The sequence below is a fragment of the Urocitellus parryii genome, chromosome 3 (assembly GCF_045843805.1).
Source record: "Urocitellus parryii isolate mUroPar1 chromosome 3, mUroPar1.hap1, whole genome shotgun sequence".
NCBI lineage: Eukaryota > Metazoa > Chordata > Mammalia > Rodentia > Sciuridae > Urocitellus > Urocitellus parryii.
In genome coordinates this window covers 4,552,561-4,577,682 of record NC_135533.1, presented here as the reverse complement: position 1 = coordinate 4,577,682, position 25,122 = coordinate 4,552,561, and the positions used below count along the sequence as shown (strand labels likewise).

The window sequence follows — 25,122 nt, the reverse complement described above, 5'->3', positions numbered from 1 at the left end:
AGCATACAGGGAGCTGGGATCTGTTTTCACAAAGCCGATAGCCAACTCATTGACATGAAGTTACCATGGGCAGAGCAAATAAAATATAAGCCATGGTGCTGATAAAGGATTCAAGGAATACTTATTCAACACAAATAAAGGTTTTCCAGAGGTTTTTCCATCTCAATCATCCAAATTATACAGCTCTGAGACCTCCATGGCAAAAATCCAGGAATCATGTAGCTGAGGTTCCTCAGATTATATAGTCAGAAAGATATGAGTGTCTGGAAGAGGGATCAAATGCAATTTTTAAAAAAAATTAGAATGTCTACTTTCTAATAAGTACATTCTAAATGTGCATTTTAAAAAACATGGTAGATATTCACTAAACTGTTAATAACAATCACCTCTGAAGGACTGCATCACAAGGGACTTTTACTTTATAACAATTTTCTAAAATAGTTGAAATAACTATAATGCAACTGCAAAAAGCTTTTTAAACAAGTGAAATAATTGGACTCTTTCAAGTGTATGCATATATATTTTAAATGTTGTGGGGGACTATGTGGGACTTTTATTTGCAATAAGAACAAGAGGGAAGATTATTTGAGAGTCTAGCAAACAAGAGACAGTGAATAAAACTTCACAGAAAGGTCCAGTCTTACTAATTGAAGGCTTATTAATTGTCATTGAATGATTTTTATTTAGAGTGCAGTCTTTATTGTTTTGCTTTTAGTGAATATGAAACTATTCCTGCAGCTCTTCCGCAGTTTCCTACTGATGTTTTCCATCTCTTGTTGGTTTCCCGTGAAGTCTTAAAAGTCTTCAGTTCATCAAGATTCATTGCTGTTCTTGTGGTAGTTCTTGGTTTTTGAAACCAAAATTTCACAGCCATGGAAGGATAGGTGAAAACTTAAATTCTAAAATAAATAAATAAAAACTTAAATTCTAGATATTATCATTTTTGCACTCATATTTTTAGCATTAAAATTGAACCTTGCTGGGGATATAGTTCAGTGTTAATGGCTTACATAGCTTTCACAAAGCCCTGGGTTCAATCCCCAGCATCGAAAAAAAAAAAAAAAAAAAGAATAGAAAAAGAAACTTCAGTAATGTATATATTTTACCCTTGAGATGGAAAACTTAAAGAAACTGAGAAGAAAACAAACAGAACAATAATCTTCAAAATTTATTTGAGTATGAGAGTATGAAGCATAAGTGGAATTGTGCAGTGCTTCTTATGAGTCTTGCTCTCTGAGGGTCTCTACTTTAAGCCTGGCAGGAGTATAAAATGATAAACAAAAAGGACAAGGAGGCAATGAGAAAATAATCATAGAAAAACATGCAAATAGATTAAATACTTATATCCACATCATGTACAACCAGAGAAATTAAAAGTTATGCTCCATTTGTGTACAATGAATCAAAATGCATTCTGTTGTCATGTATAACTAATTGGAACAGATTAAAAAATATAAAAAAGATAACACCAATAATGAATTGTCTAATTAATGTGGACTTCTTTTACCAATTGAAGAAACTTTTGATTTTTATATTAAATAATGTCATTTATATTTTAAACATTAACAGTAATAAATAAAATGATAATAATAATAATTACACTAAAAAAATTACATCCATTGTGTCCAAGACCATAATTTAGGGAAGCCAGAGCTGATGTCTGTGTCTATTCACAATAGAGTGGTACAGAAAACATTCTGCTGGCAAGTGTAATAGACTAGAAATTCTCAAGTGACCAGGTCTCCCGCTCTCCTGTCCCACTCCTTTCCTATGCTCATCATCTTTTTACGCACTCAAGTCACTGTATTAAATTCCTAGGGGCTGCCATCCCCAAGTGCCACAAACTGAGGTGGCTGAAGACAATAGAAATTTATTCTCTTATAGTTCCAGGTGCCAGAAATACAAATTAGGTATCTATAGAACTGGTTTCTTCCAGCAGGCTCTGAGGAAGACTCTCTTCCATGCCTTTCTCTTAGTGGCTGGTGTGCATCCCAACCCTTGGGGTTAATCATCTTAATTAATTATATCCACAAAGAACTCTATTCCTAAATAAGGTCACATTCAGAGGTTGCAGCAAGGACATGAATTTTTGGAGGGAAATCATTCAGCCCAGTAAACTGCCAAGCAGCCTATAATAATGCTTACACATCTTAGCAGATAAAAATATATATTATTAAGATGGCTGGGGATGTAGCTTAAGTGATAGAGCAGTTGCCTCACATGCAGGAGGCCCTGGGTTCCATCTCCAGAAGTGCCCCAATGCCTAGATTATGAAAGATGATAGATAGATTGATTGATTGATTGATATTTTAAAATGTATATAATGGCCTAACCATATGTAGACTCTTCCTGGCATGAAAAATTGTTTATATTTGTTTTACATCTAATCTATATACCTGAAGGATGAATAAAACCCTCCAAAGTGAATTTAATAATGACAATATCCACAAAGTAAAAAGTAAAATTGAGATTTGGTAATTCTGTGGTTGGTTTGATCTGTGTAGAAAGACATCAAAAAAAATCAGTCCAACAAACACAGTTTGGGGCCTAATTGACGAGATCAGCTATCTTCGGTGTTCACTGACAATGCTAAGAGGATAACTCTCTTCTGTGCTCTATGGTCACACAGGACAGGATCATACATAAAGTTGAACACTCTTGCATGAGAAACAGTCGAGATCTCACCCACAACCCTTCAGGTGGAATATAGATTACTTGGCCTGGTTCAATGGGTGGAGAGTCCCTCCACCCTCCAAAAAGTGCTTGCCTCCCCCGCCCCACCTGCTTCCTCCTTACCAGCTGCAATCTTCAGGACTACGTTTGATGGACTACAAACTTTACCGTACTGCCCCATGCTCTTCTTTGCATCTGACCAGTTCCTCCTTTTCCCCCCCATTTTCTTCAGTTCTCATTTAAGACTTCACTTCCATCCTTCACCTCTGCTTTCCGCATGAAGACGGTTCAGTGTTCCCCTGGATGTGGCTACACCTTGTGCCTTCTCCAATCACAGCTCTCACTGCTGGTAAGGAAAGGGCCCAATTAACTGCCTGTACCCACCCTCTAAGCCCAGTGGAGACAGTGACAGTTATCTGCCTTCGTTTCCCAATTAGTCAACTTTGTACAATAAGTGGATTGGATATGAAAATGTTAGAGAGCTAAACCATCTTTTACAGAAGTGTCTATTACAAAGAAAGAAAGAAACTGTATCTTTATAGACAATGTATACAGGTGTACTCTGCTACATTTTGTGTTGGTCGATACATTTTACATTTCCATAAAACCAGCAAGTCATCTTTGCCTCATTACCAACCTTTGTTACCTGGTGGTATCACAGGCTTTCAGAAACCTGGACATGTTTTTAGTGGAGTATCCAAAATCAAAAGAAGTCAAACCAGGTATGTGGCAGCCATGCCTAAAATTTCAGTGACTCAGGAGGCTGAGAGAAAACCACAAGCTCCAGGTCAGCCTGGGCAACCTTGTCTCAAAATAAAAAAGACTGAGGATGGAGCTCAATGGAAAGTACCCCTAGGTTCATTCTCAAGTACTGAAAACAAAAGTGGGTGGGGCAGAGATCTAAATAGTTGTCCATGGTCTTCAGACAAAATAATATTTTTCTAGAAACATTCTCTGAGCCAGGATAATGTTGTGAAGAAAAGAATTACAAAATAGCATACATGTGTCAGTCTACTTATTTAAAATTGTTACCTATGCATGCATATAATACATGTAAAGTAAAAATGTTCATCAAAAAATAAAAATAGTTATCTCCAGGTTGGGATCCCAAGTGACCTTTACTTTCTAAATACTTTTTTAAAAAATGTTTTAGCTGTAGATGACACAATACCTTTATTATTCATTTTTATGTGGTACTGAGGATCGAACCCAATGCCTCACACATTCAAGACAAGTGTTCTACCACTGAGCCACAATCCCAGCCCCTCTAAATACTTTTTTTAAAATTATATTAATGATCTTACAAAAGCAATCAAATTTTCAAAGAAAAATGTTTTTTCCCCTCCAAAATGATCTCCTTTTTAACCTTAGCTGTATTGAACTTTCATTATGGCATGTTTCCTTTTCTTTCTTGCAGTCATTTCCTCTGTGGAAATATTAAACTAATACCCACCATCCTATCATTCATTACCCCTGGAAAGTGTCGTCAGTTTCAGAGCCCTATTTTTTCTTAGAACGTTGGCCAATAAACAAAGTAAACAGAATTTTCTCCAAATGAAAAATGGGCGATTTCCCCTAACTCAATGGATAGATGTGTTCATCAGTCCCACCTGGTACTCTCCTTAACCCCCATCAAATGCTGGATTCATTAGGTTCAAATCTGTTTCACTGATAGTTTCTAAGTTCCTATCTTTGTATTTCTCATTGTGCTGAACACAGTGGCACTACAGAAACATTGGTTAAATTAAAGAAGCATCATTATTCTGTATGAGGAAAGGGAGGAGGAGGAAAGACAGGACGTGAAAGGAAGGGACCTACATTGTGGGGGGTTTTTTATTTTTATTTATTTTTATGTGTTGCTGAGGATTGAGCCCAGGGCCCTGCACGTGCTAGGCGAGTGCTCTACTGCTGAGCCACAACCCCAGCCCAGATTGTTTTGTCTAGTTTTTGTTTTTGTTGTTTGCCTTTATTTTGAGTGGTTGCTTGGTGGGTGTTTGTTTTTGCACTGGTGGGATGGAACCCAAGAACTCTTTTAGTTTTGGTGTGTGTGTGTGTGTGTGTGTGTGTGTGTGTGTGTGTTATCGGGGATTGAACCCAGGGCTTGGTGCATGCTAAGCATACACTCCACCACTGAGCTGCAGCCCCAGCCCAGAGGGACTTAAATCCCAAGGGCTGAGGGTAAGAAGGGCAATTAGCATTTCTGCCTCAGGGCTACCACTAGGGTCAGGCTGGTCTTCCACCACCCTGACCCTCTGGAGCCATTTCTATTTTTATGACTTGTAGGCTGTCAGCATCTTCCCCTCCTTTGTGAGCTGCCTGTTCCAGCTCCGAGACATCACTGGCACTGGGAGTTGCTGCACAGGTACATACACTGTTGCTGCCTCCCACAGGCAACCTTAAAGGCCAGCAGACCCACAGACACCTGAAGGAACCTGATAAACAGGCACATGCTGATAAGATAGCCAAAAAGGCAAAGCAGGCAGACAGCAAAACACACGACTAGAGTTACACAGCTCTCCAAAAGAAAGTAAAACAACAAAACACAGACACCATCTCTCTGTTATCCTTCAAAAACAAATAAAAGAGCCCCCAGAGCTGCTGGGAATCTGAAATGGGTAGGTATTTTTGTCTCATTTCCTCTTCATTGTTGCCCCAGCTTATAAGAAACTCTGGGGTCTGGAGCAAGGCTGGATGACACTGGCCTTGTATGTGGACCCCACAGCTGGACAATAAGATCTGGCTGTTGCCTGCCAGTAGGGCCTCCCAATTCTAACCATCCTTCTGTGACCTCATTCCCTACCACTAGTTCCATTTGCCACTTTGTGATTTCATCAATTAAAGATCCCATTTCAGCTACTGAGCGTCAGAAGCCCCAAGAGCCCAGCTCCCTTACAGAATCAGTTTTGGGGGTGGTTTTAGGACTGAGCTTCCTGCAGATCATGCTTGGACTTGAGCCAGAGTGCCTCTCCAGGTTGACTTCTTCACGTATCAGGTAATGGGCATTTGATTCCTGCTTCCACTGAGCCCCAGAGTAGCTTCAAAGATCACTGCTGTCTCTAGAGCATCTCTACAGACCACGGGGTCCCCTCTTCCAGGCGATGGGCAGCAGAGTCCTTCCAGCCCTGGAACTACCTAAGAGGCTGGGGCCCAGCCTGGAGGACAGCCGAAGAACTCCAGGAGGGGTACAAGAAAACCTGCTGAGCAGCACAGCTGCAATCCAGACCCTGGCCAGTGTCATCCGGCCTTGCTATGGCCCCCAAGGCCGGCAGAAGTTCCTAGTAACAGATAATGGGGAAACTGTGTGCACGGGCTACACTGCTGCCATCCTCAGGGCCCTGCAGCTGGAGCACCCAGCAGCCAGGTTTGTCCGAGAAGCAGCCCAAACACAGGCAGAAAATAGTGGGGACGGCACCGCATTCGTGGTTCTCCTGATAGAAGCCCTGCTGGAGCAGGCTGAGCACCTACTGAGGGCGGGGCTTCCTCGCACCCAGCTCCGGGAGGCCTATGCCACTGCCAATAAAGAAGTCCTGGCTGCACTGCCTTCCCTGGCCATCAGGTCTCTGGGGCCTTTGGAAGATCCGTCCTGGGCCCTCCACTCTGTGATGAATACTCACTCCCTGTCCCACACAAACTACTTGACCAAACTGGTGGCCCAAGCTTGCTGGGCTAGTAGGGAGCCAGATGGTAGCTTCAAGCCTGAGCGCGTTGGAGTGTGCACACTGCGTGGAGGGACCCTGAAGGATTCGCACCTCCTCCCAGGGTTAGCAATATCCGGAGAACCCTGTGGTCAAATGACCGCAGTGTTGACTGGTGCCAGAGTGGCTCTGTTTGTTTGTCCCTTTGGTCCTGCCAACCCAAATGCACCAGCAACTGCCCATCTCTCTAACCCCAATGACCTAACTAAATTTATGACAGAAAGCGATCAATTACTAGAAAAGCAAGTAGCCCAGCTGGCAGCTGGAGGTATTAATGTGGCAGTGGTATGGGGGGACATTGATAAGAAAGCCCTCATCCTGGCCGACAATTATGGCATCATGGTGATTCAAGCCAAGTCCCGGAAGGAGGTGGCTTATCTGAGTGAGGTGCTGGGCACCCCCCTGCTAACTTATCTGCTTCCTCCCCTGGAGCCAGGGAGATGCCATCGGATTTACAGACAGGAGCTGGTAAACGGTGTGGCTGTGCTATTTGAGTGCGAATCTGTGGGCACCCCCGCCCTCACGTTGGTCCTCAGGGGTGCCACAGCTGAGGGGCTGCGGGGTGCAGAACAAGCTGTCTACCATGGCATTGATGCCTATTTCCAGCTGTGTCAAGATCCCAGACTGCTTCCAGGAGCTGGCGCTGTGGAGATGGCCCTGGCCAGAATGCTCTCAGATAAAGGAAGCAAATTGGAAGGGCCAAACGGTCCAGCATTCCTAGCATTTGCCCAAGCCCTGAGGTCTCTTCCTAAAACCTTGGCAGAGAATGCAGGCTTAGGTGTTTCACAGGTGATGGCAGAAATGAGTGGAATTCACCAGGCTGGGAACTTTTTAATTGGAGTGGGAACTGAAGGGATAATAAATGTGGCCCAGGAGGGGGTGTGGGACACCCTAACGGCCAAAGCCCAAGGACTTCAAGCAGTGGCTGAAGCAGTGCTGCAGCTTGTGACTGTAGATGAGATTGTGGTGGCCAAGAGCAGCTCCCTGAATCAGCAGATCTTGAATCCTGACTCCAAGAAGGCCAAGGAATGCCTGTCTCACCCAAGGAAAAAAATCCTTCAAATGTACAAGTAGCAACATCTTCAATAAAGTGGGGGATTGCCAAGGAAGGCCTAATCACCCCCCAAAATAGATACTTGCCTTATTTATTTCCTCCGGGTTTCGTACTTTGGGAGTCAGTTTCTTTAGATAAAAACATGAAGGAACATAAAAGTTTTTTCCACCGATTTCCTTTTCAAGTCTTGACTTTTTCATTTCCTATTTCTCTCCATCAGGTTCTGTTTCTTTCTATAATAAGAGCAGGATTCAATTCTAATAAGATCTTTAAATTGAGTGCCTGAGTTTGGGGATGCGAGGCAGTAATCCCTTCTCAACCATGATGTGAGTATTTTCTGAATGATATTCTAATATATGTAAATTTGTCTAGATGCCACTTTGGTACTCTGAAAATATCCAGCTTATAGGAGTGGCCAGTCATTCCTGTTGTGATTATTGGAAAAAAGAGGAAATACCATTTTTAGACTATACATATATTTAATACATAATATCTTAAATTTTTTTTAGTTGTAGATGGACACACAATACCTTTATTTTTATTTATTTATTTGATGTGGTGCTGAGGATTGAACCTGTGCCTCATGCACTGAGCCACAATCCCAGCCCCTAATACATAATATTTAAAGTATATACTTATATGTTTGGATATGTGTTTGTATATTTTATGTATAACATGTGTTTAAGCTCAGGCTTGAAGCTACCATCTGGCTCCCTACTAGCCCAGCAAGCTTGGGCCACCAGTTTGGTCAAGTAGTTTGTGTGGGACAGGGAGTGAGTATTCACCACAGAGTGGAGGGCCCAGGACGCATCTTCCAAAGGCCCCAGAGACCTGATGGCCAGGGAAGGCAGTGCAGCCAGGACTTCTTTATTGGCAGTGGCATATGCAAGGCAGAAAATTGATGGGCAGGTGGAAAGCTAAGTTGTTTCTAAAAAAGAATGGAGGCTGATGTATAGCTCAGTGGTAGAGCATTTGTCTAGCATGTGCAAGGCCCTGGGTTCAATGAGCAGCACTATAAAGGTAAATAACAACAACAACAACAAATCACTCTGGCATAGATAATAGAATATATTAAAAACAACACAGCACACACATGCCCAGTAGTTCTGTGCTCACGGTGTATAAGCAGGACAGCAACTGCCAGGGCTAGGGTTGGATGCTCCTGGGCAGTAAAGGGGTCCAGTGGAGCCCTGTGGGGTCAATACTGTTACCCAAAGCCTTTTCTACTCTAACCCTCCAAGTCATCTCCCTCTCTGTGAAAGAAACAGAACCCAAGGGCAGTGTCTAGGAGAAGAAAAGCTTCAGTCTGTTAAAATCAAACAACAAAGCTTTGGACACTTGGAGAGAGTCAGACTCAGGAATCAAACATCTTATAGCATGCAGATTAGCTGGCACAAAGCCAAACAAAATTTAAAACATTCTGTTGAAACTCTAAAGAAGTAAAAATCCTGAAGGCATACAAAATATGTGTACAAAAAAATGATAAATGGAGGTGTTAGAACTGTACTCATTATTACTAATTTAAGAAATATAAGACATTGTTGATATATTTTTATTGGTTTTTGTCTTTATCATTATATTTAAGTGAATTTAAGTGCTTTCATATTTATTTCTTGCCTTCAAACTCCCCCCTATTTTTCTCAGGAAGTCTCAAGTTCCATAAGAATAGTTATAACACAAACGGTTAACTTTTCAAAGCGGTTCAAAAGCATTTTATGTGAATTTTATTTAACCATCAAAACAAATTTATAAGAAACTTGACACTTGCTCTGATGCCAAAGACATGATTGAGCTTTAGAAAAATTAGTTGACTAACATTTAGTAAGTAAAAGAACGAAACCCAGATTCTTACTCATCATTTTATTGCCCCAATCCTGAATTCTTCTATTGAGGATATTTCCAGACACATATCCCTATGATTAGGGAGAAACTCTGTCTAAAAACAGCCCTTTGAAATACAGCAATTAGAATTTTTTAAAATCAAAATAAAAGCCAAGCTTATTTTGTGAAGATATAAAGATCACTCCTGCTCACAGAGAACATTTTAGTTATAAATCCCAAACACATGTTGGCCAACACATATAATGCAGAATATTTTAAATGTCCTAAGAGTGTTATACCAGGGACTTTTTAATAATCTATTTTGGGGAAGTCACATTATGCCATTTCACTTCCATCTTCTTTTCCCCTAGGTGTGTGCATACATACACACATGCACACACACACACACACACACACACACACATACACACACTTATACATATATAAAAGCAAGTTAAGATTAATATTAAGAGCCGAACACACTGGTGCACACCTGTAATTCCAGAGACTTGCGAGGCTAAAGCAAGAGGATTGCAAGTTGGAGGCCAGCCTGGGCAATTTAGGGAGACCCTATCTCAAAAAATAAAAATGGGTGAGGATATAGCTCAGTGGTAAAGTGCACCTGGGTTCAATCCCCAGTCCCCCACCCTCAAAAAAAAATAAACATCAAGGGATGCCATACAAGGGGTAAAAAAGGTATAACAGACACAAATTTAATTCATTTATGTTAGAGCTTGAAGATAAAACACCTGACCAAAACTTGAAACTTGTAGAGACACAGAGAATTCTGGTGTGTTGTGGTACATCCTGAGGCGGTCCCAAAGCTTGTGCTACTGAGATCTCCTGATTTGTCCTGCCTCCCATCCATCCCTGGCAGGTCAGATCTTAAATTTCATGAACTGCCAAGGGTTGGTGTATCCTTCTTATATTCTAAGAAGATGAACTATTCCAGAAGGGAAGGGAATGATACATGACAACAAAGGTGATTCCTTGGGCAGCTAGCAGAAAGAGCTTTAGGGAAGGAGCCCAAGTGTAGCGTTATAAGTTGAACATGTTCACATTTTTGGATGGGTCCTTTCCTTCTCTTCTTTTCCTTCCGTCTGTGCTGGGTCTCAAACCCAGGGCCTTGTGCCTGCTAGGCAAGTGTTCTGCAACTGAGCCCCAATTTATTTCAGATTTCTTTTAGCATCAGTTGAGGGTCATCTGCATCCTATCTTCTAAGGTCTTGCTACTTAACATATGACCTGTGAACCATAGGCATCAGCATGGAGCAAGTTAGAAACACAGACACCTGCTGGGCATGGTGATAAAGGCATGTAATCCCAGCTACTTGGGAGGCTGAGGCAGTAGAGTTGCAAGTTCGAGACTGGCCTCAGCAACTTAGTGAGGCCCTAAGCAATTTAGCAAGACCCTGTCTCAGAATAAAAACTAAAAAGGGCTGGGGATATTGCTCAGTGGTTAAGCACTCCTGGGTTCAAATCCTAGTACCAAAAAAATGCAGACACTCAGATGTCCCCATCTTCACCCTCTGGGGTTGGTGTGCATCTAAAAGCTTGAGAAGCACTGACTTAAGCAACAACCCCTATCTACTATATATTTACTATGCCTAGAATTTAAGTATCCCCTTGAATGTCATCTTTAGTGTCCAAACATATGACTCAGACATCAAGTTGCTTTTTTCTTCTACTGACTGTGGAGAAGTTGATCAGAATTTGACCTCAATTTGACTGGATCCAGATCTGCTTCTCAGGTTATGGATCAAGGTCTCCTGGCATGCAAGATTTCAATTCTCCAAATACCTTTGCTTTGAGCTTGGCTACATATTCCTCTTCCAAGATGTGCAGCAGCAGCCGAGTTTCAGAAATGGTGACTTCTAGAGCACATTCCCTACAAAGCTTGCTGCTTCTGGGGGACCTGGCTGTTGTCCCAGATCCCTCTCAGCTTCACAACACTGCTTTACCAGGGTGCTATGAACTGATCTGCCCAGCAGAGAGCAAAGGATGAGACTTGGAAAAAACAGGGAGCAAAAATGAACACTTCTAAGTTTGGGGAAAAGAAGGAGCTGGGAGCCCGTGTTGGTGGTGGAGGCTGGTGAGCGGCAAGAAGCTGGTCCACTGAGTTGATAGAAAGCACTGATTGCAGACTTCAGCCATGAGCATACTGGAGTCTGGGAAAATGAGAAAAGGCATCCATCCCAACCATGGAAAGAAGTATGATTCAAAACAGAACAACACAACAGCGACGGGGTGCTGCAGTGTGCTGTCCTGTCTCTATATGGTCTGCACCCAGCTAAATGAGCCCCTTCATGAGAGCCCCTTATGAGGAGGCTGCACTTTCCAGACTTGCCAGTCTAAGGACCCTCTGGTGCAGAGGTTACAGAATGGAGAAAGCTGAGATGCACAAGAGAAGCAAACCCAGAATGCTCCAAAGCCGAGGCATCTGAGTGGGAGGAAAGGCAAACACCAAAGCGTAAGAACGCCTCCGTTTCACTCCTGCCTGTGTCCAGCATGGGCTGGACTGACACTATGGGCACATTTGCATCCAGACCGCTCCATTTCTGCTTTAGCCTTTTTGGATAAATGTGAGGGAGGTAATGCTGTTAAATATTAGTTGATAAGCTCTTTCCCACTGGGATTTATTGAAAATTTCCCCTTATTCTTGGTTACCTAGTTAAGAGCCTGCCGCTACCTAAGGGAAAGTGGTCCTTATTAAAATGCCCAAATCAGTAAGTGATAGGTTCAACACCGAGATTCCAAAAATAGCTGAGACTTCTTTTCCCCAAAACATCAAATGCTGGCCCCCCAACCCCATCACCACAAACATACAGGCTAAACCTCCTTTTCCCTAACTAGGAAAGAGGAGGAAGGTCAGGCAGGGAATGGGAGCTGGTGGTAGGAATCTGAGAAGGGACCCTGCTCAACTTCCAGTGGTTCTAAGGATGACATGGGGAACAACCACAGAGTTTCCAGGAAAGGCTGGGGGTCTGAGAACAGAGGTGAGTCTCTGCTTCCAATTCTCAGCCATGGGGAGCTCCCTTGCCCACAGGGTGGCAGAGCAGTGGAGATGATCTGTGGGATGGACAAGAAGGTAGCTGGCAGAATGTTCTGTGGCACCTTACAGCCTCAGAGAATAGCAGGTTTCCCTGGCCCCAAGAAACATGTGCCAGGTACTTGAGGGTATAGCCCCCTGAAAATTAAGGGCATTTCAAGGTCATGGGAAGAGAAAGAATTATAAACTGAAGCAGAGGCAAAAGAAAGGCAGAACAGGCACTGACCATAGGACACCAAAATGCTGTGTCAGTCCATGGATAACAAGATGGGTAAACAAGAAGAGAAGGTGGAGATCAAGCACTGATGTATTTGAGGCTACGGTTGTAGCTCAGTGGCAGAGCACATGTGTGAGGCACTGGGTTCGATCCTGCATATAAATAAAGGGATAAAAATGTTGTTTAAAAAAAATAATTTATGTAGTTTGATCCCCAGCACCATAAAAATTAATTTGACTAAGGTTAGGATTGATCAAGAAAAACTATGAAACCATGAAAGGATTATGTTTGCCTGGAATTTAGCAGACTAAGAATTCTGCCATTAGGCGAACAGGGACTATAAATCCAAATATTGAGATTATTTAGTTAGTAGGGGATAGGAAAGGTAGCAGAATACAACAGTTACTAATAGGGCATTATGTAAAATTGTGGATGTGTAACCGACGTGATTCTGCAATCTGCATTTGGGGTAAAAATTGGGAGTTCATAACCCACTTCAATCTAATGTATGAAATATGATATGTCAAGAGCTTTGTAATGTTGTGAACAACCAATAAAAATAAATAAATAAATAAACTTCCAAAAAAAAAGAGATTATTTAGTTATAGAAAAATAGCTGCACACATTTCTACACATTTGTAGTTTGAGCCTTGAAAATTAAACTGTATGAATGTGAATATTGAACAAAGAAGTCAGAAACTGCCTTCCCTAAAGTACCACCAGAGTTTGACATCAGCTACATCACTGCTAAATAGACGAGATTCCAGGTGGCAAAACAGTGGTACTTTTTTTGTCATGCAGCACATATTTGAAATGCAATTTTAAACATTATACAGTGTCAAAAATGGCAGTTCGGCTAGAGATGTAGCTCAGTGGTAGAGTATTTATCTAGCACGTGAGAAGCTCTGGATTCAATTTCTAGCACTGAAATCAGTCAATCAATCAATCAAGGTCCCAGAGAAATTTCTTCCAACTGACCAAATGCATCAGAAAGGAAAGTGCATCCCAGAGAGTTCAGGAAATATTTGCCTCTCTAGAATAAACAAACAACAACCAAAAATACAACCAAAAAACAAAAAAAACTTGCCAGACACGGCAGTGCATGCCTACTGTCCCAGCAACTCGGGAGGCTGAGGCAGGAGAATCATGAGTTGAAAGCCAGTCTCAGCAGACTAGTGAGGCACTTAGCAATTTAGTTAGATCCTGCTCAAAATAAAATATAAAAAAAGGGCTGGGGATGGGCTGGGGCTGTAGCTCAGTGGCAGAGCACTTGCCTAGCACGTGTGATGTATTTGGTTTGTTTCTCAGCAGCATATAAAAAATAAAGGCATGCTGCCTATCCACAACTATAAATTTTTTTTTTTTTTTTAAAAAGGAGGGGTAGGGCTGGGGATGTGGCTCGGCGGTTAAGCGCCCTAGGTTCAATCCCTGGTACCAAAAAAAAAAAAAAAAGAATTTACACATCCAGATTAACATCAATTTTTAAAATCATCTTGGCACTTATGTATACTGTCTCCTGTGCTCACTGACTCCAGAAGCCTGCAGTGCAGAGGTCCCTACTGTGACTGCTTTCCCCAAGTTTGTCCTCTCAGCAGGCACCCCGAGTTCTGAAGACATTTCCTTTCCAGAAAAGAACAAGATCTATCAGCCAATCTTAGACTTGCCTGTTGAAGACCCAAATATTACACAATTCATATTTCACCCCTACATGCATTTTAATTGAAAAACTTCTATTTTAATTTTATTAGTGTAATTTTTTAATATTTATTTTTTAGTTTTAGGTGGACACAATATCTTTATTTTTTTATGTGGTGTTGAGGATCGAACCCAGCAGCCCGAGCATGCCAGGAGAGCATGCTACCGTTGAGCCATGTCCCCAGCCCAATATTAGTGTAATTTTTAAACAAAAGGTATAACAACCCATGAACCAAGACTGCAATGCTGTTTCATGTGAAAGAAGTTTCCAAAACTACTTTGGATCCTTTTTTACATTAGGTTTTCATGTCAGAAAAATCTATTCTTGCCTTAATTCCAAAATTTAGAAGACATTTCTTTCTTTCTTTCTTTTTTTTTTAAAGAGAGAGAGAGAGAATTTTTTTTTAATATTTATTTTTTTAGTTTTCGGTGGACACAACATCTTTGTTTGTATGTGGTACTGAGGATTGAACCCCGGGCCGCACGCATGCCAGGCGAGCGTGCTACCGCTTAAGCCACATCCCCAGCCCTAGAAGACATTTCAAAATATACCCAGATGTTACTTAAATTTAAAGTCTTTTTTTTTTTTTTTTTTTTTTTGAGACAGGGTCTTGCTAGGTTGCTTACAGCTTTACCAAGTTACTGAGGCTAGCTTCTAACTTGTGATCCTCCTGCTTCAGCCTCCCATGCTGCTGGGATTATAGGCATGTGTCACCAGGCCTGGCTGAAATTTAAGTCTTTACTCAGCTGTTCAACATTACACTATGAAGATACAATCCACAAGTCTGATGTGATAAAACCATAGTCAGAAGCTAAGCTTTTCTATTTTTGTGTGGATTTTTATTTTATACTGATGACATGATCAGCACTATGTAATAGAGTGGGCATGTGATTAATGTTTTAAAATATAGAAATATAAATATTTCCCCAGAGGAACTATTCCTATTAATCTTTTTTTTTTTGCATTTTCCTTCATTTTCTATTTCTCATACATTTATTTGTTACAATTGCTTTTTTCCCTCCTCCCATATTAATTTTCTGTGTATTCTTTATCTTTACACTGGTTTACTTCAAACCCTAATTGCACATTTCTCACCCTTTTCCTCATTTCTTTTCCTATGGTCTCTACCTTTCTATCAATTTCTAAGGTACACATTAGCAGGAATAATTAATTTGCTTATCTTTTGTTCCCTATCTGGCTTCTGAAATGATTGATCAGCCCTATTCTTCTTCATCTTGGAAAAATTTAATTTTCCTGGCAGTTTTGGGAAGAGGTTTCTGATTTTCTCCCCAAGATCTGAATTTCCTCTTCATAAATTAAATTAATTAAATTCCTCTTCTTGCTTTCCTTTCCTTTCTTTCTTTTTAATCTTTATTGAGTACTTCAACTATTTAATTTCAAAAAGTTTTTCCTGATGTCAGTGGCGGACAGCTGTAGTCCCAGTGGCTTGGGAGGCTGAGGCAGGAGGATCTCAAGTTCAAAGCCAGCCTCAGCAACTTAGCGAGGCACTAAGCAACACAGTGAGATCCTGTCTTTAAATAAAATACAAAATAGGGCTGGGGATGTAGCTCAGTGGTCAAGTGTCCCCGAGTTCAATCCCTGGTACCCTTCCCCCGAAAGTTTTTCCTCTTTTACTATCTACTGAATACTCAGAAACTTTCTTATTTGGGACTTTACCAATCTAATGGTGTGTAGGAGTGCTGACAGTTTAAAATCTCTTCTCATTCTGCAAAGAAACAATGGAAGGTTGGAAAGTAAATGTAGCTATTTATGTTTTGATCACAAAATAGGGTAAACCTGGGTTTATTATTGCAATTTTTGGGCTGGGGATGTGGCTCAAGCGGTAGTGCACTCGCATGGCATGCATGCAGCTCGGGTTAGATCCTCAGCACCACATACAAATAAAGATGTTGTGTCTGCCGAAAACTAAAAAATATTAAAATTATAAAAAAAATATTATTGCAATTTTAACATTTATTATTAACCCAGTGTTAAGAAATACCCAGAAGCTGGGTGCAAAGGCACAGACATGTAATCCCAGCAGCTCAGGAGGCTGAGGAAGGAGAATCACAAGTTCAAAGCCAGCCTCAGCAACTTAACAAGCAAGCAACTTTGTGAGACCCTGTCTCAAAATAAATAAATAAATGGCTAGGGATATGGGATAGTGGTTAAGCACCACTAGGTTCAATCATCATAGGAAGGAAAAAAAGAAGGAAGGACAGACCCACCCAGATACCAGAATTCAACTTGGTCAGCAGGCAAGGAAACTTGACATTTAGAAATACCTGTCACTTAAAAATGAGAAATTGGGCTGGGGCTGGGGCTGAGCGGTAGAGCACTTGCCTGGCATGTGTGAGGCAATGGATTCAATTCTCAGCACCACATATAAATAAATAAAATAAAGGTCTATCAACAACTAAAAAATAAAGAGAGAGAAATTAAGGGCTGGGTGTGTAGCTCAGTGGTAGAGCACTTGCCTAGCATGCATGAGGCCCTGTGTTAGATCCCCAACACAGGAAACAAAAATTCACTAAAATAGAAATATGAAAAATTGGAAGATGGCTGGGAAAGACAGGGCCCTATGTGTATTTGCCACAGCAACCAACAAATGGCAGACAGCCTGATGAATAAATGAGTGGAGCCATATTGAAACTCATGAGATGGTTTGGCAACACTGAAAACACCCCTCCTGGTTCTGCAGCAGGAAGTGTCATTGGTGAGAGTTTTGGCTTATGTCCTCTGCATCCACCACCACCACATTCCTTCCACTGGACTGTTCTCAACTAGGGACTGAGCGGTAATAAAGAAGGTCAGTTCCTGCCAGATTCCTCTGATGGTGGCTTGGGCCCTGGTGGTCTGCCTGGCACAAGCCTTCTCAGAACTGCACTGCAGCTGAGGCCTTCTGCACTACTCTGTTCTTCCCAGGCTGCCGACCATCCCTGGCGTTGGGGCCAGTGTCAGCTTCTCCACCTCTTCCAGCTCTCTTCAGGATTATGTTCCCCCCAATAAATCTCCGGCATGACCATCTTCTTGGCACCTCTTTTTCAGAGGACCTGATCTAAGAGGGTGGCAAAAGGTAACTGTAAGAAACTCTGCAACAGGCTGCCTCTTCCTGGCCCTGACATGTCCTCCCAAGTCAGTAACTCAAGGACAACTTCCATGTGTGGCCACCTACCACAGCAGCCTCTTATCCTCAGGGCCTTCCCAGGCACACCCTCCTGGTGAAGCCAGATTTAAAGACAGGTAGTCAGTGTAGGTAGGTAAATTGAGTCTGATGGAGAAAACAGAGTCTGATTCAAGTTTGAGAATTGGAAACAGCCCCTGGGAGAATGGAATGTTCATGTCTCCAAAGCCCTTTGATACTCCCCCTCCCAAAAAAGGTTGCTAATTAAACAACTCCTGAGCCACAGGAAGCTGCTCATCAAAGCCCCCTGGGCTGCTGCTCCCTGCCAGCCTAGCAACCCACCTATGCCCTTCAAGCCCACCTGCTCACCCACCCCATGGCCATTCCACCAACATCCCCCAGTCACTATACAGGATGAGGGGAAATGAACAAGAGAAGGGAGAAGAATGCAGAACCCGGGAAACTTCAGACAGAAAGGGACAGGACTTCCTCATCCCACGGATTCCGCCTTGGACTCCTCTTCTTCCCCCTGGGAGAAGTCTATTTTACTATCCTTTAGTGGAGCTTCTTACTCTCTACGCTTGCCTGCCTCAGTGTGCTTCTTTGGTGTTATACTTCAACATTTGAGGAAGCAGGACGTATCAAGCAGTGCCATCACTGAGATACCAGAACCACACCTCAATTACAGACATCCATCTTCTCCACCTCAACTGAGTAAGTGCCATGCCTGGGACACACACACACACACACACACACACACACACACACACACACTTTGCTCCATCTCAGAGCTGCTATTCATTTGGAGCCAAGCAAGCTTATCCTTTGAGTGCAGTCTCCCTTTCTTAATGAGGCATCACTACTACATTGATAATACAAAAAAAAAATGCTTTGCATAACAATAGCATTTTTTGCTACTTTCCCAAGCCCTTCAGATAAACATTACCTCATTTGATCCTCATAATCCTGAGTGTAGTCAGGGCCAGGTCAGCCTCACTTCACAGGGGAAGAAGTTCAGACTCAGACTTCTAACTTCTGCAAGGATCAATTTTGAAGTCTGTTCAACAACAAAAGGAACCTCTAAGAACTCCTCCGCTTCTAAAATTGTTTAAATTTCATGATTTGAAATCACAAGATGAGTAGTTAGTGGCAGATTAGGGATCTGAAGTGAATGACTCAATGCCAGCTAATTCCCATACCATGGCACCTTTGTGGACACAGCCGTACCTCACATGTATTAACTGTTGCAAGTGCCCTGTACTATGCTAAGTGCTTCTAGGCCTGCAGCAGAATACCACCTCAGCATTTACTGCTCCCTCCCCTCTGTCTAACAGCACTGAGACTTCAGATCCATCCCCACTCCCACCACTCTGCCTCAGGGATGTGCTTGGGTTGGTTTAACCTGCCCCACACTTTCCATTCCCCAGAACTGGCCAGAATGACCCAATATGCAGGAACAGAAGGGCACGCTCTCCTATTGGACATCCCATTAGGAAGCACTGGCTTCTACTCTTGCTGGCTGCTTCTCTGTAGCTCTGAGAGGAAGCCAAGTATTCTTTTTGGGAATGATAGTTTTTAGCAATTAAAACCTATGAGCTGTTTATCTCTAAAACTAGAACAAATAAGATAAGCAAAGGCAGATGAGGTTACTGGGACCCCTGGAGGTTACTGCATCAAGCTCCCACTGACTGTTTGAAATAGGTAGGACTAAATTTCAACCCTCCAGCAACTGACCAGGGGTTATCTTGGCTTTAGCATGTGACAATTTCCAAGCACACTGAGAAAGATCAGACAGACTTAGCTACTGAATAGAACTGTAGTAGTTTGCTGGAGAAGGAGGGGGAGGAGAAGGAGGAGGGAGGAGAGAGGAGGGAGGAGCCCTTTTCTTCATGCCCTGCAGGGATGACACTTACCACCTCCAGGGAAGCAGCTGAGTTCCAGAAATGGTCACAGTGAACCAGGACTCCTTCCCTTCCCCCCATTCTAACCCTTTGCCAAGCAAAGAGCCTCAGAGACTGCCCTGGAGGAAGGAGCTGCCTGCCAAATATCTGCCCACCTGGGGCCAAGGCAAGGGCAAGGCCAGGGACTCCATTCTGTGAACAGCTGGAGAAGAAGTGGGCAAAAGGGCAGCCTTGGGACAACAGGCCTTGTTTCTCACTCTCCTCCTCATTGAGGAATAGCAGGAAGTAAAGTAAGGAAATCAAAGAAACAGTCTATTAACAAAGAACATAACTATTTTCCAAATTCTCTTCCTTATAGATATGACTATACAATTTTGACAGAATCTGAAAGGAAGGACAATTTGGTAGTCCATCAGATTATAGCAAATGTGGCTATTATTCATCAAGGACTGTTAAGCACCTGCCTTGTCCTGGAGACACAGTAGAGAGAGAGAGAGAGAGAGAGAGAGAGAGAGAGAGAGAGAAGGCCCCTGCCTCCAAGAGTTCACATCTCAATGGTGGGAGGGAGAATGGGAACAGGCCATCACAGTGAATAAACAAGATGATTTCAGACTGTGCTAAGTGCTCTGAAGGAAATAACAGGGTAATATAACAGAAAGTACCTGGTTTGGGGGCAGGGAGGATATTTACTTTAGACACAGTTATCAGAAATGCCTCCCTGGGCTGGGGATGTGGCTCAAGCGGTAGCACGCGTGCTGCCCGGGTTCGATCCTCAGCACCACACACAAAGATGCTGTGTCTGCCGATAACTAAAAAATAAATATTAAAGATTCTCTCTCTCTCTCTCTCTTAAAAAAAGAAAGAAAGAAATGCCTCCCTGAGTCTGACCTGTGGTACAAACCTATAACCCTAGAGACCCAGGAGGCTGAAGTAGGGGATGGAAGTTTGAAGCCAGCCTGAGCAACATAATGAGACCCTGCCACAAAATAAAAGTTTAAAAGGGGGCAGGGATGTAATTCAGTGGTAGAGCACCCCTGGGCTCAATACCCAGTACAGAAGCAAAAGAAAGAAATGCCTCCCTGAGTTGACACATGAGCTGAGTCACATGGGTGGTCCGAAGGGCAAAGAAATAACAAATACAAAGGCCCTGTGGCACAAAATGTTTGGGCAGAAAGGTCTTCAGTGTGCTTGGAATGTAATGAGTGAGACTGGAAAGGCAACAAGGGTCCCAGAAGGCTGGGCCTAGTAGGTCAGAGCTGGGAGGTTTGTGAAATCGCCCGTGGTAGATGGAAAGGTATACGTGCCTGTTCCGCCTTCTGGATGTTTTAATGAGCTGCCATCTGGAGTCTTACCTGGGATCACATTTAAGATCTTCCACTATAATAATAAAAGTTACTTGTTTCTTCATTGTATCATACACACACACACTTTTTTTTTCTTCCAATATTGGGAATTGATCTCAGGATCTTGCCAAGCACTCTACCACTGGGCTCTACCCCCAGCCAATCTGCCTCGTTTCTACTGTTTATTCCAAATGACTTGTGCGCAGATTGGCCCCGAACCTCAGCCCATTTTCAATATTGCAAACAATGAAAATAAGAGTTAAACGCTCCCACCCACTGCCTGAAAAAGCTGATAATTTTGCTGGCATAATTAACTTTGTCGTTGCAGTCTCACTTGCAATTTTAAGAACTCAATCTTGGTCCTGGGTCTGAGTTGATTTGGGCATTCCAGTTCATCTTCCGTTTCAGCAACCAAAAACAATAACAGTGTTGACACTGACATTTGCCATTTTTATCTTCGCCCTCTCACTGTTCCATCGGGCTGATTTTAGGGAGAAGGTGGGAGGGCGGGGACAAGGGGGAAACCAAGGAGTGGGGTGGGGTGGCGAAAGGGAGAAACAGTACAGACTGAAAACAAGGAGAATGGAGAAGGGACTAGCTGCCTCCTATTTCAGGGAAGAAAGAAATGAGCAGTGAAGAAAAGAACACGTCGGATGATGGAGGGAGTTGGAGGCAGGGGGAGCGCAGTTCCACAGGGACCTGGGGGCCTCGCTCGGCTGCACGGCGCAGCCAGGCGACCGGGCTCGGCTCCCGGAACAGGCGGAAAGCAGGAGGGGGAGAGGCGTAAAGAAACGAAGAGGGAGAGGAGAGACGTGAAGAAAAGAAGAGGGAGAGGAGCAAGACCCCAGGACAGAAGGGGGGAGGCCGTCGCCAGGAAAGCCCGCGGGAACCGAGAGCGCAGCGACCAGCCGGGCTCAGCGGGGGAGGGAGCAGCGGAGGGGGCGGGGCGCCAGGCGGCGCGAGGCCAATGGGAGGGTGCTCTGGGGGGAAGGGCGGGGCACGAGGCGGCGCGAGGCCAATGGGAAGGCGAGCCGGGCGATAGGCGGCCCGCGGCCAGCGAAGGGCGGCTCGGGGCGGGGCGGGGTGCCAGACGGCAGGAGACCAATGGGAGCGCGAGCAGGGAGGGCGGGGCGCCCGGCGGCGCGAGGCCCCAGCCAGGGCGAGCCGGAACGCGGGCGCGCGGGGGAGAGGGACCCGGAAGGCGGTGGGGGCGGGGAGCCGACTGACAACCTGTCAAATCCACTTTAGGAAGAACTAGGTCACGCGCCTCCCCAAGCCAGGGCGCCCCCGCCCTGCGCCGCCCGGCGGGTGGCCCGCGGGTCTGGCCGCGGCCCCTTCCTCTTCCTGCCGGGGGCGGTGGGGGCGGGGCGGGACACCTGCCTCCCTCCCGCCGGCCCCGCGGCTCGGGCGGCCCTGGTTCGCGCCGGCTCGCGCTGAGGGCCGCTGGCCCGGGGACTGCCCGGCAGCCGAGGCCCGCGGCGACGGCCTGGCGCGGCGCTCGGGCCCCGCACTTCTCTCCCGCGCGCGACCGCGCACTACTTGGCGCGGAGGGATCCGCGCGGGCAGGGAGGGCCGAGGCCCAGGCGGCGCGCGGAGGGTCGACGGGCCCAGCCGCTCACCGGCCTCCTCCACGGCGCCGTGCCTCGGCGCGCGGGTCCGGGCCAGCGCTGGGTGCCGGGGGCGCCGCGCGGAGCTCGGCGGCCTTTCCTGGCGCAGTCCGCGCGGGCCTCACCGTGCCGCCCTCCCGTCTCGCACGTCCCCGTGGGAGGCCGCCTCGGCGCGGCGCCCCACGGTGGGTGTGGACGCAGGCGCCCGCGGCGCTGCCCGCGGTGCCCGAGCTGCTCCGCACGGGTCCTGGTGCGCGTCGGCCTGGCCTCGGCGTGAGGGTCAGTAGCGCGACGCTTTGTTTCACGTTCATTACTTGGCCGTGCAAATAACGTCAATGTCCCCAGAGCAGGGTGACGCACTGTTAAATTACAGTCACCAACTGTGCAGATCTAAGGGCCAGCTTTCTAGAAGGACTTCAGTTTGAATGTTCGACAGGGATTATTTACGGTGTCTCCTACAGTAGGACAGTGAGATGGCACAAAAACATTTTCGCTCAAACACGTATCTTTAGCCAACAAATAGTGAATATCTGTATGATGTGCTTTGAAATATTTTTTTTACCGAACTTATAAACATTACCAAATCAGCAAAAGAACTTTATTTCGTTTTAAATCCAGCCTTTATTTAAAAACATTTATCCAACACATCGGGAAGAAAGAAAAGTACAGGTTATTTGTGTACAGAATGTGTATATGTCAAATTCGTGTATTAACGTTTAAAACATTAAATTCAGCATGAAACAATGAGCATGATTGTACTGAAGAACTACGATATTATTTTGTAGTTTAGTATAATCAGTAAAGGGTAGGAATGGAAGACTGACCTTTTTAATAAAAATTAAAATTTAACAAAACAAAAGAAGCCTTTTCCGGTGTGGTTATTATCTCTTCATTACAACAAATTCCTTAAAGCCAACCAATAGTCCAAAGGGAATAGTTGTCCTCTCTTTTGACCAATTTGTAACCCAACGTTGGGTATATAAAAATGTTATTTATTTTCTTGTTTCCAAGATTTGGTTATCTATTCCCACTGAAGGTTGTTTTCTTACTCCTCCTTGCCACTTATTTTTTTTAAGAGGTGATATTTGTTTTTGTTTTTGTTGTAGATGGAAACACAATACCTATTTATTTCTTATGTGATGCTGAGGATTAAACCCAGTGCCTCACACGTGCTAGACAAGCATTCTGCCACTGAGCTACACCCCAAATCCCCCAGCCCCTCTTTTAATGCTAATTGTACTAAGGAGACAATAAAATCACAAATGTTTTTATTCAACAAATAAACCATGATACTGTCAATAATAACAAAGTCGATATTGTCAAAGAGAGAGAATAGTATATTGTATCATTGGCTGGGATCTGGCCACCGGATATATTACAATAATAAGTAAAACTGAAGAGTTATAAAACTTAAAATGCAATACTAAAACAATCATCTTACTGCATTTGGGTATATTTCAATCCTTTAACAGAGGGTATAATGTTTTGATATGATGTGTCACATGGTTTTAATTTCCAATTTTATATTAAAAAACCCTTACATTTCTCTCTTCAAATATGAAAATTAGAAACATTCTGTTTTAATTCTTTCTTCTGTTGTATCCCTTGTTAGCAAATTCTTTTGAAATAGATTTGGGGAATTATTTGCCCTTATAAATGGAGTTACTGTTTTGCCTAAACATTTCATGTGTAATTCCCTTCTGTAAGGAGGATTTTTATAATTCCCTACCAAAATATCTTGGCAAAGTTTTATTTCTCAATTGTTAGTGCATTTCCTGGACTAGAAGGAACCCTCCTAACTTCTTAGGGGGAGATGGGTGGGTGTATCTGTTCAGGTGAAGACCCCTCATGGCAGCTCTGTGTGGAGTAGGTGGTTGAATTCAGCTTGTATCCAAAGGGTTAAAATACTCTGTGAAGGGGAAATGAATATACATTGAGTTAGAAGTTACAAGCCAGTGGTCTGCAGATGTGTTTTGTTTGTCTCACAATATTTAGAAATTTTGAAATTGATTTCTAAGATTCCAAAAAATTGGAGACTGGAGATAAAAAATACAGTCTTGTAGTTGGGCATGGTGGCACACATCGGTAACCCCTACGACTTGGGAGGCTGAGGCAGGGGGGTCACAAGTTCCAGGCTAGCCTGGGCAGTGTATCGATACTGTGTCTCAAAATGAAAAATAAGAAGGGCTGGAAACGTAGGTCCCCTGGGTTCAATACCCACTACTGTAAAACAAAACAACACCCCCAGAATTGTAGCTTCTTGTTATAATTTGGATCTTGATTGTCCCCAAAGGTCTGCGTACTAAGATTCTTTCTTCAGCCTGTGGTGCTGTTGGGAGATAGTGGAATGAGTTGGGTCATTTGTGTGTGTCCTTGAAGGGGCTGCTGAGACCCAGGCTCCTTCCTGTCTCTCTCTGCTTGTTGGTTCCCTGAGGCGAGCAGCATGTTCCACCATAGTCCCTGCCATGATATTCTGCCTTGCCATGGGCCTCAAAATGATGGAGCCACTGACCACAGATTGAAACCTCTGAAACTTTAAGCCAAAAAAAAAATATCATAGTGGCAGAAAGCCAGCATGCTTGTCTTGAAAATTAGACAGATGTGGCTTATTTCTTGCCCGGTTATATGTTGCTGTAGCTGACAACCTGCTGTTCTCTGTACCTTGGGCTCAGCACAGCCCTTTATTTAATCTCCTGGAATCTGTATTTGTAGGACACTCTAGATTACACAAACTTGGGAAAGATTTTGCCACAGAAAAAGTAGACATAAGAAGAGGTGATATTAGGCTTTTGTTCTAGGTAAATATGAGTTGAGAAATGGAAAATTATTGGTGATATATATAACTAGATGTATCCCATCATTTTCTTTCCTAGGCATAAAAAAAGGTCAGGTTGAGTTAAATTAAAATTTCAATTTTTAAAAAATGGAACTCACGTTTTTCTG

General features: G+C 43.7%; 1 protein-coding gene and 1 long non-coding RNA gene across 5 annotated transcripts; one reads left to right on the top strand and one right to left on the bottom strand.

Annotated features, from left to right (window-relative positions):
- Window positions 1-668: 668 nt before the first annotated feature.
- LOC113200429 (uncharacterized) lies at window positions 669-21,484 on the bottom strand. Of its 4 annotated transcripts, XR_013343382.1 has the most exons (4): window positions 20,907-21,484; window positions 18,275-18,385; window positions 2,938-3,019; window positions 669-899 (listed from the first exon to the last, which is right to left on the bottom strand). It is a non-coding gene; the product is annotated as an uncharacterized LOC113200429 (long non-coding RNA). The 4 variants fall into 4 exon arrangements; XR_013343381.1 differs by lacking the exon at window positions 2,938-3,019; XR_013343380.1 differs by lacking the exon at window positions 669-899 and having other exon boundaries at window positions 2,561-3,019.
- On the top strand, window positions 5,772-7,442 carry Cct8l2 (chaperonin containing TCP1 subunit 8 like 2). The gene has a single exon (XM_026413837.1). It carries the CDS (start codon window positions 5,772-5,774, stop codon window positions 7,440-7,442), a length of 1,671 nt encoding a protein of 556 aa, XP_026269622.1.
- Window positions 21,485-25,122: the final 3,638 nt, after the last annotated feature.

Bases quoted from the DNA above. Each gene is read 5' to 3' on its own strand.
- Cct8l2 (XM_026413837.1), top strand. From the start codon at position 5,772: ATGGGCAGCAGAGTCCTTCCAGCCCTGGAACTACCTAAGAGGCTGGGG.